General features: G+C 49.5%; 3 protein-coding genes across 3 annotated transcripts; 1 reads left to right on the top strand and 2 right to left on the bottom strand.

The window, feature by feature from the left end:
• Nucleotides 1–4,093: 4,093 nt before the first annotated feature.
• On the bottom strand, nt 4,094–4,779 carry LOC311367416 (growth arrest and DNA damage-inducible protein GADD45 gamma-like; the record flags this gene model as incomplete). The annotated part of the gene is made up of 3 exons (XM_084486256.1): nt 4,094–4,207; nt 4,345–4,552; nt 4,679–4,779. The coding sequence occupies 3 exons, from the start codon at nt 4,777–4,779 to the stop codon at nt 4,094–4,096; spliced, it is 423 nt and encodes a 140-aa protein (XP_084342382.1).
• Nucleotides 4,780–8,059: 3,280 nt separating this feature from the next.
• On the top strand, nt 8,060–8,799 carry LOC311367458 (growth arrest and DNA damage-inducible protein GADD45 gamma-like; the record flags this gene model as incomplete). Its single annotated transcript, XM_084486306.1, has 3 exons — nt 8,060–8,208; nt 8,324–8,531; nt 8,686–8,799. 3 exons carry the CDS (start codon nt 8,060–8,062, stop codon nt 8,797–8,799), a joined length of 471 nt encoding a protein of 156 aa, XP_084342432.1.
• Nucleotides 8,800–11,247: 2,448 nt separating this feature from the next.
• nim1kb (NIM1 serine/threonine protein kinase) lies at nt 11,248–13,820 on the bottom strand (the record flags this gene model as incomplete). Its single annotated transcript, XM_084486393.1, has 3 exons — nt 11,248–11,994; nt 12,685–12,953; nt 13,541–13,820. The coding sequence occupies 3 exons, from the start codon at nt 13,818–13,820 to the stop codon at nt 11,248–11,250; spliced, it is 1,296 nt and encodes a 431-aa protein (XP_084342519.1).
• Nucleotides 13,821–14,571: the final 751 nt, after the last annotated feature.

Here is a 14,571-nt window from a genome sequence, read left to right as displayed (position 1 = left end):
GTTTGTTGATTTTTATTTCTCTCAAATGTTTGTATTACTTTGTTTTGTGATAAAAACAATGAAACAAAAATGATCGGGATTGTTCTCAGCTTGGGAATTGTACGTCGCAAACTCTGCAATGGGATTTTTCATGTAAGATGCAGAAAAATAAAACCAAAATCAATGTACAGCCTCTCTCTGTGTTTCAACATGCAGATCAATACTCCGTCAAACACCTGACTCTCCATCGTTTACAGCAGACACCCTAGTAGGGTGATTGCTCCGGGGATTCCGATGGCTGTAGCCTAGGCAACACAGTCGTCCACACCAATCTATTAGGATCAGGCTGCTTGCACACAGACACACACACACACACACACACACACACGCACACGCACACACGCACACGCGCACACACAGGCACACCCATTCACCCCGGCGAAACCATCTGCTGCTGCTCAGAGGGGCCGGCCCCAGCCCTCCGCCGGGGCTGAATGGAGGGGAGGGGCCCCTGAAAGGGGACACTTGAGAGGGGCCATGTGGCCGGCACAGAGGCTCTGTGAGGCCGGGGTTGAGGCAGGGGCCAGGCATGGGGAGGTCCGCCCGGGGGGGGGGGGGGGGGGGGGGGATGAATGGGCTCTGAGGAGGCAGTATATCGTGATGAGGGCTATTAAAGACCTACCCACTTGCCCAATTGTGTGTGAGGAGACGAGCACGCACACAATGTGGACGTAGTGCACGGTCCGCAGGCGACGAAGCGTGCACGTGCACGCACGTGGTGGTGGCAAGAGGAGCATGCAAATGGTCACTTTTTGCATGCTTTTTTTTTAGGTTGATCACTATTTTGTCTGCAGAGATTCACCTGCATTGACACACGTATGCACACACACACACACACACACGCACCCAAGCATACACCTTCACATGCTCACACACCTGCAAGTGCACCCACACAGACACATAAAACATGCCAACATACAACACAAAAATATGTATTCGTACTATATCACACAGCAACCATCTCTCTCTCTCTCTCTCTCTCTCTCTCCCCATCACCTACCTTTCTTCCTGTGCTTCATGTCATTATCTGAGCCGGCAGATGGACTGACTGTGAGGATTGGTTGCCAGGGAGATTCTACAAAGGGGCAGAGGTCAGAAGGGATCCAGTCAGAGTTTTTGGGGGTGTTCAGCTGGTCCTGTTGTTTGTTCCACACACTTTTGTGTCCTGACATACTGCTGCTGTGTAGGTTTTTCTCTTATCCGCGAATACCCACAATGCACAGGGGATACTTTAACACACTCCTTGATGAAAGATAGGATTGTGTGTGCCGTGGAGAGTTTACCATTGTTGTTTTGAGTGTACGCTTGGATGTGTGTGCGTGTGTGTGTATGTTTGTGTTCGCATGTAAGAGTGAAAGAGAGACAAAGCGTGTATATGTGGGTCTGTGTGTGTGTGTGTGTGTGTGTGTGTGCAGTCAGAGAGAGTGTGTGTGTGTGTGTGTGTGTGTGTGTGTGTGTGTGTGTGTGTGTGTGTGTGTGTGCGCATGCAGTCAGAGAGAGAGTGTGTGTGTGTGTGTGTGTGTGTGTGTGTGTGTGTGTGTGTGTGTGTGTCTGTGTGTGTGTGTGTGTGTGTGTGTGTGTGTGTGTGTGTCTGTGTGTGTGTGTGTATGCGCATGCAGTCAGAGAGTGTGTGTGTGTGTGTGTGTGTGTGTGTGTGTGTGTGTGTGTGTGTGTCTGTGTGTGTGTGTGTGTGTGTGCATGCAGTCAGAGAGTGTGTGTTTGTGTGTGTGTGTGTGTGTGTGTGTGTGTGTGTGTGTGTGTGTGTGTGGGCGGGTGCGTGCAGCCCAAGAGAGAGTGTGTGTGTGTGTGGGGTGCTGCCAGAGTGACGGTGCGTGTGTTTGCGTGCGTGAGTGTGTAGTTGATAGGCCGGGGGGTCAGAGTTCGGCCACAAGGGCTGGGCAGCTGTTTACCACTGAATGGGTCAACAATAGTTTGGCCTGACACGCAACATGCTGCGCCAAAGTGACTTTGGAGTTTAATTCTACGGCTACAAAGGACCTCCAGAGTTCTGACTCCCCAATCAGAGCCGGCCTTTGATACGCAGCGTGTGCCAGGAACAAAGAGCGCACACACCAAAACCTCCGTGATCTTTAGTTAGCTTGACTTTATTCTACCGATTCGAAGCATCAGATAAAGCCACTAAACACTGTTAGTGCTTATAAATGCAACACTTTAAGCAATATCTCTATCGCTTGCGATGCATTGTTTGACTTCAAGAGGACATGACTAGAACGAACAAGTTCCCTCCCACTTAGTCAACCCTTTGCACGGCTATCAGTTTTATGGACAAGGATATCAGGACGTCTATAAAGGTGTACACTTAACCTGAGGAGAACGATTTGGAGCAGCAGGGCTAGAGGCACCCAGGCCTTCCACAACGCACACCTTAACACGCTTGGAAAGGGGATCCAATGGCTTTGCCGCAGGGCCACTCTGACAGGAAGTCTTTGAAGCAATACCTGTGATGTTTGAGTGATACCACTGTTCACGTCCTGGCCTTATCCCCCCCCCCGCAGAGAGCAGCGTGTTATGCAACACCCCTCCACTCCACAACTCTGCGGCTGATTAATCACGTTCACACTTACTGGCATCAACAGGATTTTGTTTTGTGTGTTTGTTTTGTGAATGGATAAAACGCTGGGGTCTGAGGTTGTAGAAAATCATGATTTTAGTATCCGTCTGACTCTCCCCAAAGGAGGAATATAGTGATATAGTAAGTGTGGTTTAGTTTCAGTCGTAACAGTCACAGTCCACAAGTTAAAAGTACAGACATGCAGTAATGTTATGGTTGAACATAAGGTATTTCAGTCTGTGTTCTAAACTGTTATATGGGGCATTAAAAACACATGTTATTATTGTTATATAATTACATGTTATGTTATTAACCATATAAAACTGCACCTGGTATACCAGGTGCTTTGTTTATACTTTGTTTCTACAGCCAACTGAAATGCGTGCATGAGTTTTATAATCAACATCCTTCTTTGGATTATTAAAGTACCAAGATGTCATTACATTTTGCCGTGTGACTCTGTCCTGTTGAGACTTAACAGCATTAAGCTTCATGGACTATAGCGGGTGATGGGGAACATAGATGCTATTCATTCGCGCTCTGCTTAAAGCTCTGTAAGATCCTTGCTAAAGTGTATTGATTGACTTTAGGATTAAATGGTGTGTTTTGTTCAAAAGCCAGTTGCCTTCTTTAGTTGGGAATGCATCTCAATGTAAACGGGCTGTGGTAAACTAGTCTATACCAGGGCTTGAAAGAAGTTATCAGACATTGCAACATTATTATTTCATGAATTTCTTTTATTTTCACTTCAAAGTACAAAAGATAGAATGCATTGATATTTCTAAGCACCAGAGTGCATTTTCAGTTCAGTATAGTGGCACACTTTCTTTTCACTGTTTTCCAAGACATGTGGAACACCATTTTTCTCATTTTCTTTTTTGCTTTACATAATATTATTTTGCACTCTTTTCTCAGTGTGGCAATCCTAAAGTGAAACCTTTAGGTCACACCAAAGAGAGTGGTTCAACACATCGGTCATAACTTCTGTTGTCATCATTCTAAAGTGAAACCTTTAGAGAATTAAGACAATTCTGGAAAGTGGGAAACATTCGGCCATTCGGCAAGAGAGCGTCTTTAGAAAGTCTTTTCCTATCGACGTCTCCTTCTCAGCACCGCTTCTTCTCCTATGCTGCGGCTGCTTCAACTCGCGACGTCGCGCTCCGCGTGGAACCGCAGAGTGCACGACTCGCTTCTCCTCTTCTCTCCAAACCTCATCCGCACAAAGAATGAGGGTCGCTGTGTCGCTCTCGAGGCATGCCGGACCTCATTCACATAAAGAATGAGAGTCATCTTGGCATGGACGGGACGAGAGACGACGGGCACGGGACTTATGGGCCCCTCGGCGGGGCCCGGCGCCGCGCTATACCTTGACGGGTTTCTCCTCAGGAGTATCCGGTCGTGGTGGGGTTAGAAACGTGTTCATCCTGTTCAAAAGGATGAGTATTCCCATTTTAATGAAGGCTTTCCCGGCGGCGAGCCGGATCAGCGCTCGAAGAGGGCCACCTCTGGCAGCCAGTCGTTCTGCTCGCGGCTCTCCTGGCAGAACAGGTGCAGCTTCTCCAGAGACGGGTCCTCCCACGAGCCGTCGGCGGGGTTCTGATGGAGGAGGAAGCAAAAGGGGGAGGGTTAGTCACGTGACAACTCAGGATGAGGTTGAATGAATGCGGTCAGGTGCTGGTCCAGGAGAACACAGTGGAGGGGGGACCAGGGGTGTGGTGGGGGGGGGGACGTACCGTGATGAGGAGGCAGTGGGCGTCTTCAAAGTGTCCGGCCTTGTCGCCCACGATCTGGGCCAGGCGCTGCATGCTGCTGACCCGCACGATGCTGATCTCGTTGTCGAAGCAGAAGGACTGGATGAGGGTGAAGTGGATCTGCAGGGCGATGTCGCACTCAAAGTCCTCGTCCACGGCCAGCACGCAGAAGGACACGCTGTCCGGATCGCTGCAGAGAGCACAAGGGGAGAACAGACACGTCAGACGCCGTGTTGATGTTTTTGCAGCAGTATGGTTCACTGATGAAAGGTCTGCAGGCATTTTTCGTTTGTTTGTATTATTATTGAATACTTACTCATTCATTATCATGGCACTCTCATAGACTCCAATGGTCAGACGCTCCTCGCTTTGAGCAGAGACAAGAGCTTCCTTCAGGGCTTTGCCAGTAGACTCCATCTTGTATTCAAAGATATTGATCTGGGTTGGTGGTTGGTGTGGAAAGAGATTCGAGAAGAGTGCCGCTGCCAAGAACTCCGCTCTATTTATACCGGGACCCCGGCACGCGCGAGCTCTGTGATTGGCTGTCGGGACAATGGCTCCCGACAGACGCGTGCCTATAGAGAGAAGTTTGGGAGAAAGGGCTGGGGCACGGTTTGGATTTGGATGAATGGATCAAATGTGACCTTTATTCGAGCCCACACATTAATGGCGATAATTTAATCACATGCAACTTTTAGACTCGTGTCTCATTCGAGTCAAGAATTAATTGACGTGTGGATCACTTCCGTCAATTTAGCTTTTACGCTTCAGGATTAAAACAAAGCCAGATATTATGCTATTACACTTTTACACTTGCAGATCTTAATAGAGATTTTTCACTTTCACTTTTGCACTTATGTCTCAAAAACCTCTCAATAATACACACGGTGCACAAAAAGCATCATCAGCATCGTCGATTAATAAATAAATATGTTAGTTGGTGTTGGTAGAGGCCAAGTTATCCAATTTGAAGTTTATATTTGAAATAGTTTGAATATGAAACTGAAATACTTTTCTCTGCCTTGAATGTCGTGCATTGGAGGAGATTGCGGCACGCGCCGCTGTTCGCTATTTTGCATGCGTGGAGCAAGGCCTGACTGGAGGCGCGTGGCATCTGGAGATGACTGTGTCTTTAATCTCTGTGTCTGCATCTCTCGCCATAGCAACCCATCTGTCTGCGCTGGGGGGGGGGAGGTAAGGGTCCAATAGCACGATCACCTGCTGGGCTGTATGGCCGCAGGTCACGACGGTTTGCGTCTATTTACTACTTCTTTATTTTGCTAAAAGAAGACGTATATGCATAAGTGAATTGCGAGATCATTGCACAGACCATGACGCATACCAAGCCAATGAAATAGCCTACCCCAAAACACAACAACAAAATAAGACAATGAGAGTATTGTCTGCGATGTGTGATTACTTATGGAGATACATCTGCATGCACGTCTACTTTAATGGCACCAAATGAAGTAAACGTTCACTGTGTGTAGAAACCCAACGTTTTTTGGGGGGAGCACTTTTCGCCCGTGCCTTAAGAGGATTATGGCCTTTGCTAAATGTGATGTATAGGGGCCCATAGATCAGCCCGGGCCTGCTGCAACACCTGTCGCGCGCCGCCGGGGAGGGGCTCCGTCCGGCAGATGTGGCGCGGGAACAAAAGGTCGGTGTCGGCTTGCACGCGACCGCCCTGATGCCTGGCTGGGTGGACCTATAACCCAGCGCTACAAACGGAGCTTCTGTTGGACTGGAAAATTACTGCGATAGCCTGAAGCATGCCGGCATGGAGTGTAAACAGTTACCAGAAGAACGAGGAAAGTTGTACTGCTGATAAATGTTCCCTGAAAGTAAACCCGCTTGGGTCTGCTGTGTTCCGGCAGCCCTATCTCTCCGAAGTGATCAGCTGTTATTGTGGAGCAAAACACACCTCAAAGCGTCCTGCATGTGTTAACAACTCACACTACACCTGATATCCATCTAATCATGCAATTATGCACGAGTCTGTGTTTATTTTTTAAGATAAGAAGTGTCGCCCAACGTTGATACTTAGCGATGAGTTTGGAGAATAAACATTTTTTTGAAACCTTTCGCATTCAAAACTCTGCACTGAAGTCTGCATGTGGAGACTCGCGCACAATAGAGCAGGACGCCCCGGGGTCGGGGTTGACCCCAGTTAGGGTGTGTGTATGCGTGTGTGTGTGTGTGTGTGTGTGTGTGTGCGTGTGTGTGTGTGTGTGTGTGTGTGTGTGTGTGTGTGTGTGTGTGTGTGTGTGTGTGTGTGTGTATGTGGGGGGGGGGGGGGGGGGGGGGGGGGGGTGTAGTCATAGCGACAGTTCTCCATCTGCTGCCCTGCAAACCACGGAACAATAGTGCTGAATCAATCACCGCCGACCTGTTTCGCCTACTTTAATTACGCAGCAGAAGGCCGGCTGCACAAGTAGGAGAACTCTAAATAAAAATAGAACCTGCAAAGTTAGTTGAATTATTCTAAGAGATTATTATATTTGAGAGCTTATTGGTTCTTGAAAACGCAGAGAACAAGTGCATTTCAGTAAATGCAGCCTAAAGGTCTGTGCGTAAAAGTCATGCGTATTTATCAAAGGAAAAAAATGTAATGTATTCAAGAGTTTATTATAACGTTTCAAACGTTACCATCGAATCGATGTGTGCTTAACGCATAGCAATGAGTCATTATCACCTAAGAAAGAATTTCAAAATGAAAGTTAACCAGCGAGTATCGCTCTGCGTAATCAAACTCGATACACGACTTTCCTCCGCTGTCGAGAGTTACCAAACAAAACAAGTTTCTGATCACGACAGCTGATGGTCACGTGGTCTGGACTGGAGGTGGTGCGTTGCGCACGCCCGGCATTCTGGCACGCGCTGTACATTTGCATTTGCATGGCCGATCTGATAATAGAGGCTTCTGCGCGCACAATGGAGCGCGTTTTGGAGCCAGCCTCTGGTGCTACAGATGGCAGCGCACACCTGCCTCTGTGGCTCGAGCCGAGGGGGGATGGCGGGTGGGGGGCTGGGGTCAGCTTCTGCACACTTTCTGAATAATGCGACTATACTCACTTTCACCAAAACATAGTCTGCGTTATATTTCGTATAATGCACAACAACATGTTATGCGATTCACGCGATTAAATGCTTGCATCTCGTCTCAGATATTTGTGATAAGTATATGTTGTTGTTGTTATTATAACACACAACTATGACTAAAACCACCCTCTTAACCAAAACAAACAGTAGAAATGCACATTACAAATCCTAAACAAAGTTTAGTTTATTTGGTGCAAAATGTATCCATTTGCAGTGCGCATCTTTGACATTGCTATTCCTAATTCAAACAGCAGAGACGTACCATACACGTATTAAGTTTATATACAAAGTGTTTCCAGCCACACAAAACAGCTCGGAGACCGAACGTGGCGCAGTGACCCCATCCCTATCAATCTGCCACGAGCCACGGTGTGACAATAGCATTAGCATACCAATACACACACACACCACCCTCACCAGCCAATCACAGCGCAGCCCTTTCAGGGGCCGCACGAGCTTGAGAGTATAAAGAGGGCGTCTTGCTAGGATTCAAGTCACTCTGCTTTTTCGGATACATCCCCTCCGACGACACTCAGAAACTCACTCAAACTTTCGCTTCATCTCCCGAGGACTACCTTTGCGCATCATCATCACTATGACTCTTGAGGAAGTGATCACCGAGCAAGCCTCCGTGGAGCGCGCGGCCCAGGGCCACGGCGCGTCTCTGGAGGAGGCTCTGCTGTCCGCTCAGGACAACGACTGCCTGACCGTGGGCGTGTACGAGTCCGCTAAGATCATGAACCTGTAAGTACACGGGCCTCGCGTTCACACCACACATCCACCTGTTTTCATTTTGTGTGCTGCTGTTCGTGTGGTGTTTCTAGATGCTAAATTCTATGTTTTTCTTTTTTTTGCACAGTGATCCGGACAGCGTGTCCTTCTGCGTGCTGGCCGTGGACGAGGACTTTGAGTGCGACATCGCCCTGCAGATCCACTTCACCCTCATCCAGTCCTTCTGCTTCGACAACGAGATCAGCATCGTGCGGGTCAGCAACGTTCAGCGCCTGGCCCAGATCGTGGGCGACAAGGCCGGACACTTTGAAGACGCCCACTGCCTCCTCATCACGGTACGTCCCCCCCCCCACACACACACACACACACATACACCCCTGGTCCCCCCTCCACTGTGTTCTCCTGGACCAGCACCTGACCGCATTCATTCAACCTCATCCTGAGTTGTCACGTGACTAACCCTCCCCCTTTTGCTTCCTCCTCCATCAGAACCCCGCCGACGGCTCGTGGGAGGACCCGTCTCTGGAGAAGCTGCACCTGTTCTGCCAGGAGAGCCGCGAGCAGAACGACTGGCTGCCAGAGGTGGCCCTCTTCGAGCGCTGATCCGGCTCGCCGCCGGGAAAGCCTTCATTAAAATGGGAATACTCATCCTTTTGAACAGGATGAACACGTTTCTAACCCCACCACGACCGGATACTCCTGAGGAGAAACCCGTCAAGGTATAGCGCGGCGCCGGGCCCCGCCGAGGGGCCCATAAGTCCCGTGCCCGTCGTCTCTCGTCCCGTCCATGCCAAGATGACTCTCATTCTTTATGTGAATGAGGGCCGGCATGCCTCGAGAGCGACACAGCGACCCTCATTCTTTGTGCGGATGAGGTTTGGAGAGAAGAGGAGAAGCGAGTCGTGCACTCTGCGGTTCCACGCGGAGCGCGACGTCGCGAGTTGAAGCAGCCGCAGCATAGGAGAAGAAGCGGTGCTGAGAAGGAGACGTCGATAGGAAAAGACTTTCTAAAGACGCTCTCTTGCCGAATGGCCGAATGTTTCCCACTTTCCAGAATTGTCTTAATTCTCTAAAGGTTTCACTTTAGAAATTTAATGATGACAAGATGAATATTGAAAAAAAAAAAAAGAATTCTGAACACATTCTTAACTTATAATGCGTCTAAAGGTTTAACTTTAGAACGTTGAATTAGCCTTTTGTTATAATAAAATAAGAAATAATAATAATTAAAAAAATAAAAATAAAGAACTGTTATCTAGCCAATATTTAAATGAGCAATGTTTTCAAGAAAATTAAATATTAGAAACCTAATAGGCCAACTATACACACTTTGCTATTGTTAAAGTTTTAACAAAAGAGTTGTGGTGGCCTAAATTGTAACTGAACGATGTCCAATAAAACATAAAATGTATTTCTTTGTTACGTGTGCTTACTCTACATAAATTAGCATTTATGACACTGCAGTAAAAACAGTGTGTGTGTGTGTGTGTGTGTGTGTGTGTGTGTGTGTGTGTGTGTGTGTGTGTGTGTGTGTGTGCGCGCGCACGCGCGCGTGCGTCTGACGCGTGACGCTTCGAAAATCTCTGAAAGCACAGAACTCGTCCAATTTGCATATGAGGCTCCAAGGCTTGTCATCTGCGTGCTGTTGTCTAAACGATAGCTCCGCCCACTTTGAGGCGCTCATCTGAATGTGAATAGAGCGCGCACAATAGCAGCGCGCGGCCGGCTGTCAGACCCCAGCGCGCCCCAGTCCGCACACAGAGCGCCTATTGTCTCGCGGGGCAGATGTCTTCGAAGCCACGCCGCGCCATCTGCCGTCCCGTGCAGATGGTGGTGGGCTGATTCGCACTCGCTCACACAAATGCACGCACACAATAACAGGGAATGGGTCTGTCTGGTTTTGGCCGGTTCTATTGAGGTCATCGTCTGGGGTCGGACGGCTGCTGCTAGACCACTGCAGTCTTGCAGCAGAAACACTAAAACACTTTGCTAAAAACTTCACAAGTAGTGCACACGTTGCATGGACTAATCAAATGCACGCTTGTTTTATGAAAGTGTGCACTTTCTTAAAAAAAGTTTAAAAAAAAATTAAAAAAAGACCCCGACAAACAAAGCATTTGCTTTATTGTGCATACATGGGTTACGTTTTCAACCAACCAACCATAGTAACAAATCAATCATTCAAATCGTTGTCAGTGCAGTTCCCAAAGTTTTGGAAACATGTTTTGAAACATGTATACCCTTTTTGGTGTGATAAACAAAGATACGCCACAGACATAAATGTATCTCATGAGGCACTTGGTTCTTACTGAATATTGTGAAGGATAAGGAACCCGCAATTAGCAGAAACACATCAGTCTATCTAATTAAATACACATTCAATCATTTCCATTATTCTGCGCCAAGAAAAACATTCTTCATTATGCTGACACACAACTATTAGCGCTGTAAGATATATTTATTTGGTTAAAATGAGTGTTAAATACTCAGACAGCGATCACTGACATAGTGTGTTTCTCCCAGTCAGTAGCATGGGTTCTCCCAGTCCATCAGCTCTGCGGTAAACACAAAACACTTTTTGAGGTATGCCGTTCCCACTTCATCCAATCAGGAGAGAGAACTCCACCAGGGGTCGGTCCTCTCTGCTCGTTCATGTACAGGCAGCCGGGGTTTCAGTGATGACTGATGGTAGCGGAGCAGGCGAAGCTATACCGATGACAGGGCGCCCAGAAACCATATCAAGTGGAGAATAAAAAAAAACATTGAAGGAAAGAAAGCTGCCAGGAAAAATAAAACATGCGAGACCAGCGTTTACGGTGACGTATGGCAGCGACGACATTGCTTACAGCGGCTTGAAAGCACAAAAAGTGCAAGTGTAGAATCAAATTCCGACTGTGACGTGGATCAACATTTTACATTTACATGTAGGGGATTTTGCAGGAGGAGCCGGGGAGCGAACTCGCAACCTTCCGGTTACCAGTCAACCCGCTGTACCTCCTGTAGCCTCCTGTCCCTATTATATACTTCCGCGCCCCCCCCCCCCGCCTAAGCTCAAGAAACCACGCAGAACTTGGAGGTGTGTCTGAGGCCCCTGTAGGCCTTGAGCCCCTCCCTCTTGGGGTCCCGCACCATGCCCCTCACCACCGGTACCGTCTCGCAGCCCCGGCTCCTCTGGGTGCGGTGCAGCAGGATCCGGTACACGCCCGTCACCGGGCTCCGGCTGTTCCGGGGGGCCCCCTGCTGGCTCCCCACCTGCTCCGGGGCGAAGCCCAGCTCCTCCAGCCCCGCCCGCACCTCCTCCTCCACCTCCTGCTCCTCCTCCCGGTCCTGCCAGCCCGGCTGCACCAGGCCCCGCAGCGGCCACGGGAACTCCACGGGCAGCAGCCAGTCGCAGCCCAGCATCTGGTCCACGGCGTGGCGCTCGGCGGGCAGGGGCCTCAGCATGCCCTTGATCAGCCGCTGGCAGGGGCCCGGCACCCAGGGCGGCACGGCGTAGGAGCCGTCCAGCACGCAGCGCCGCAGCTTGCCCAGCGTGTCGGCCCGGAAGGGCATGGTGGCGGTGGCCATGAAGAAGAGCAGCACCCCCAGGGCCCACACGTCCACGGGGGGCCCCAGGTAGCTCTCGTCGCGGAAGAGCTCGGGCGCGGCGTAGGGCGGCGAGCCGCAGAAGGTGTCCAGGGCGCGGTCCTGGGCGGGGACGCGCGTGCTGAAGCCAAAGTCGGCCACCTTGACGCAGCCGCGCGCCGTGAACAGCACGTTCTCCGCCTTCAGGTCCCGGTGGATGATGAGGTTGTTGTGCTGCACGTGGGGGGGGGGGAAGGGGGGGGGGGGGGGCATGCACACGCACGCAGGCGTAGACACACACACATGCGCACGCACGTGTGCATGCAGACACGCGCGCGCACGCATGCACACATGCACACACTCACACAAATGCACACGCATGCACACACACACATGCACATACGCATGCAAACAAACACACGCATGCACACGCATGCACACGCATGCACAAACACACACACACACACACACATGCGCATGCACACATGCACACACAAACACACGCACACATGCATGCACACACACACATTCACATGCACACACACACACACAAGCGGACAGGAGGAGGTTATTGGTGTAGTGGAGGGGGGGTGGGGGGGGGTGGTGGTCCCTGAGTCCTGAAGCATAATGAACCTCGTGTTTCTTTTGGAACCCAAGGTGGCGCAGAGCAAACTGTAGGTCAGTTAGGTAGGGTAAAGATCAGGTCTAATAAATGTGAAAGTATGTAGACATCCTGGAGCAAAACGCCTGTGGCCTGCTCCTAAACAACATGAACCTGTATTCCCTGTAATTCGCTCTGGATAAAATGGGTTTGCTAAACGAATAAATACCAAACAGCGGAACGGTTACAATAGCCATTTCTACCAGTAAGTAGAATTATTTCTAACTACCACGACGATAAATAACAACTTTTGCATCCCTTACCAAATACTTGATGGCGAACAGGATTTGCGCGAAGACCACCTTGCAGCAGTCGGGGGCCATCTTGCCGCGGTCGCAGATGCGGGTGTGGAGGTCCCCGCCGCCGGCGTACTCCAGCACCAGGTAGAGGCGGCAGGGCGTCTCCACCACCTCGTACAGCCGCACCACGTTGGGGTGCTGCAGGCCCTCCGTGTTGGAGATCTCCCGGGACAGCAGCCGCTGGGCCTGGCCGTCCATCCGCGTCTTGTCCAGGATCTTCAGGGCCACCTTGTCTGGGGGGACGGGGGCCCAGAGAGAGAGAGAGCGAGAGAGAGAGAGAGAGAGTGAGAGAGAGAGAGCAGGGGTCATGGGGTGTTGGTGGACAGGACACACGGAATGGACTTATTGTTGTTCCGAGATTCTTCCAGTCTCCTGTTTATATTCCCACATATCGTTTGCCTCATAGCGTAATTGCTAAGTCATATTTTGGCCAAATTGTGATATCTAACTTAACTGTACTCTCCTAATGCTGCTGATTCAGTGTGTGTGTGTGCCTCATTGGCTATATCCTAAGCCAATCAGAGTGCTTTTTACATTCCATAATCACTATCTGCAACTATTTGAGTCATCTAGTCATCTGTTTGACTCAGGCATCTTTGACGCTAAATACAAGATGAACCTTAAAATATGACTTATGCAATCATGCTATGAGGCTGTATTCCTAAATTTCAATTGATACATTCCTCTATTCCTCCACTTTTCTGATCGCTACTCACGTGTCGACCACTGAAGGTAGAGGCTAAGAACAGGTGAGCTTCAGCAGTTGACCATTGCGTTCATAAACACGTTTCCGATCGCCGTCGTCGCTCTCCAGTCCTACCTTTGGTGAGGGCGTGGAAGGCAAGCTTGACCCGTGAGAAGGTCCCGTAGCCGATCTCCCCGCGGACCTTGTAGAAGCCCACCCGGCGTCCGATGATGAGCTCCTTTATCACCTTCTCGTCGGTGCGCATGGCGCTGGTCAGCCGCTTCAGGGGGGTGGACGGCGGGCCGTCGCCCGGGTCCTCCTCCTCCGGGCCCACGTCGGAGCCGTCCGTCAAGCTGCACATGCTGGGCCCGCGCCCGGGCGGGGCGGCCGACACCTGGTACTGGTCTCCCGCCATCTCACAGTTCCCAGGTTCATGTCATCTGCGGGCGGCAGGGTCGTGAGGACCAGGGGGGGTCAGGGGTCAAAGTCAGGGCTTCAATGAAGACTTTGGTCGAGTGAGTGGAGAGGTCAGTCAGGACGTCGAGCGTTGCTCAAATGTGACCACAATCAAAAGTGAACGATGTGAGATGTGAGTGGAAAGTACATTGCATGTCTACATGGGATTCCTGTTTAATGTAATTATGCTACGTCTCATCAACCCCATTTACAGAAAAATGAAAATTACAATGTATTATATGACATGAAACAATGACGTGAACTATACAAAAGTGTGTCATAATATGGAATTATTAAGAATCACTGAATTCATAGATAGGTCTTCATAAAATCCTTCATATCGATGGAGGTTTTGTGCAAAAAACAAAGCATTTGCACAACTTTGTTTCCCTTGATGCAATGCATTTGATCGATGACACATGATTGAATCAAAACACAATAGTGATTCAGCTCATTCATGAATACTCCCAATACACACATTTGTGGAAAGAAAAAAAGGAAATACGTTTTCAAAGGTACCAATAAGATTCAATAAATGACAATCAATAAATCAAAGCATTCAATCAAAGCATCCCACTAAACTACAGCAGGGTCAATGTTTAGCTGCATTGTACCGTTCTTACCGTATCCTTTTCCAAGTAGACTCTGAGTCCCAACGGACGTCTTAAGAAATCCATGGGAAACTTAAGTCCACCGCTCAGAAGAACCGG

Source organism: Micromesistius poutassou (assembly GCF_964030765.1).
Source record: "Micromesistius poutassou genome assembly, chromosome: 22".
NCBI lineage: Eukaryota > Metazoa > Chordata > Actinopteri > Gadiformes > Gadidae > Micromesistius > Micromesistius poutassou.
The sequence above is the reverse complement of the archived record's forward strand: the minus strand, read 5'-3'. Positions and strand labels throughout refer to the sequence as shown.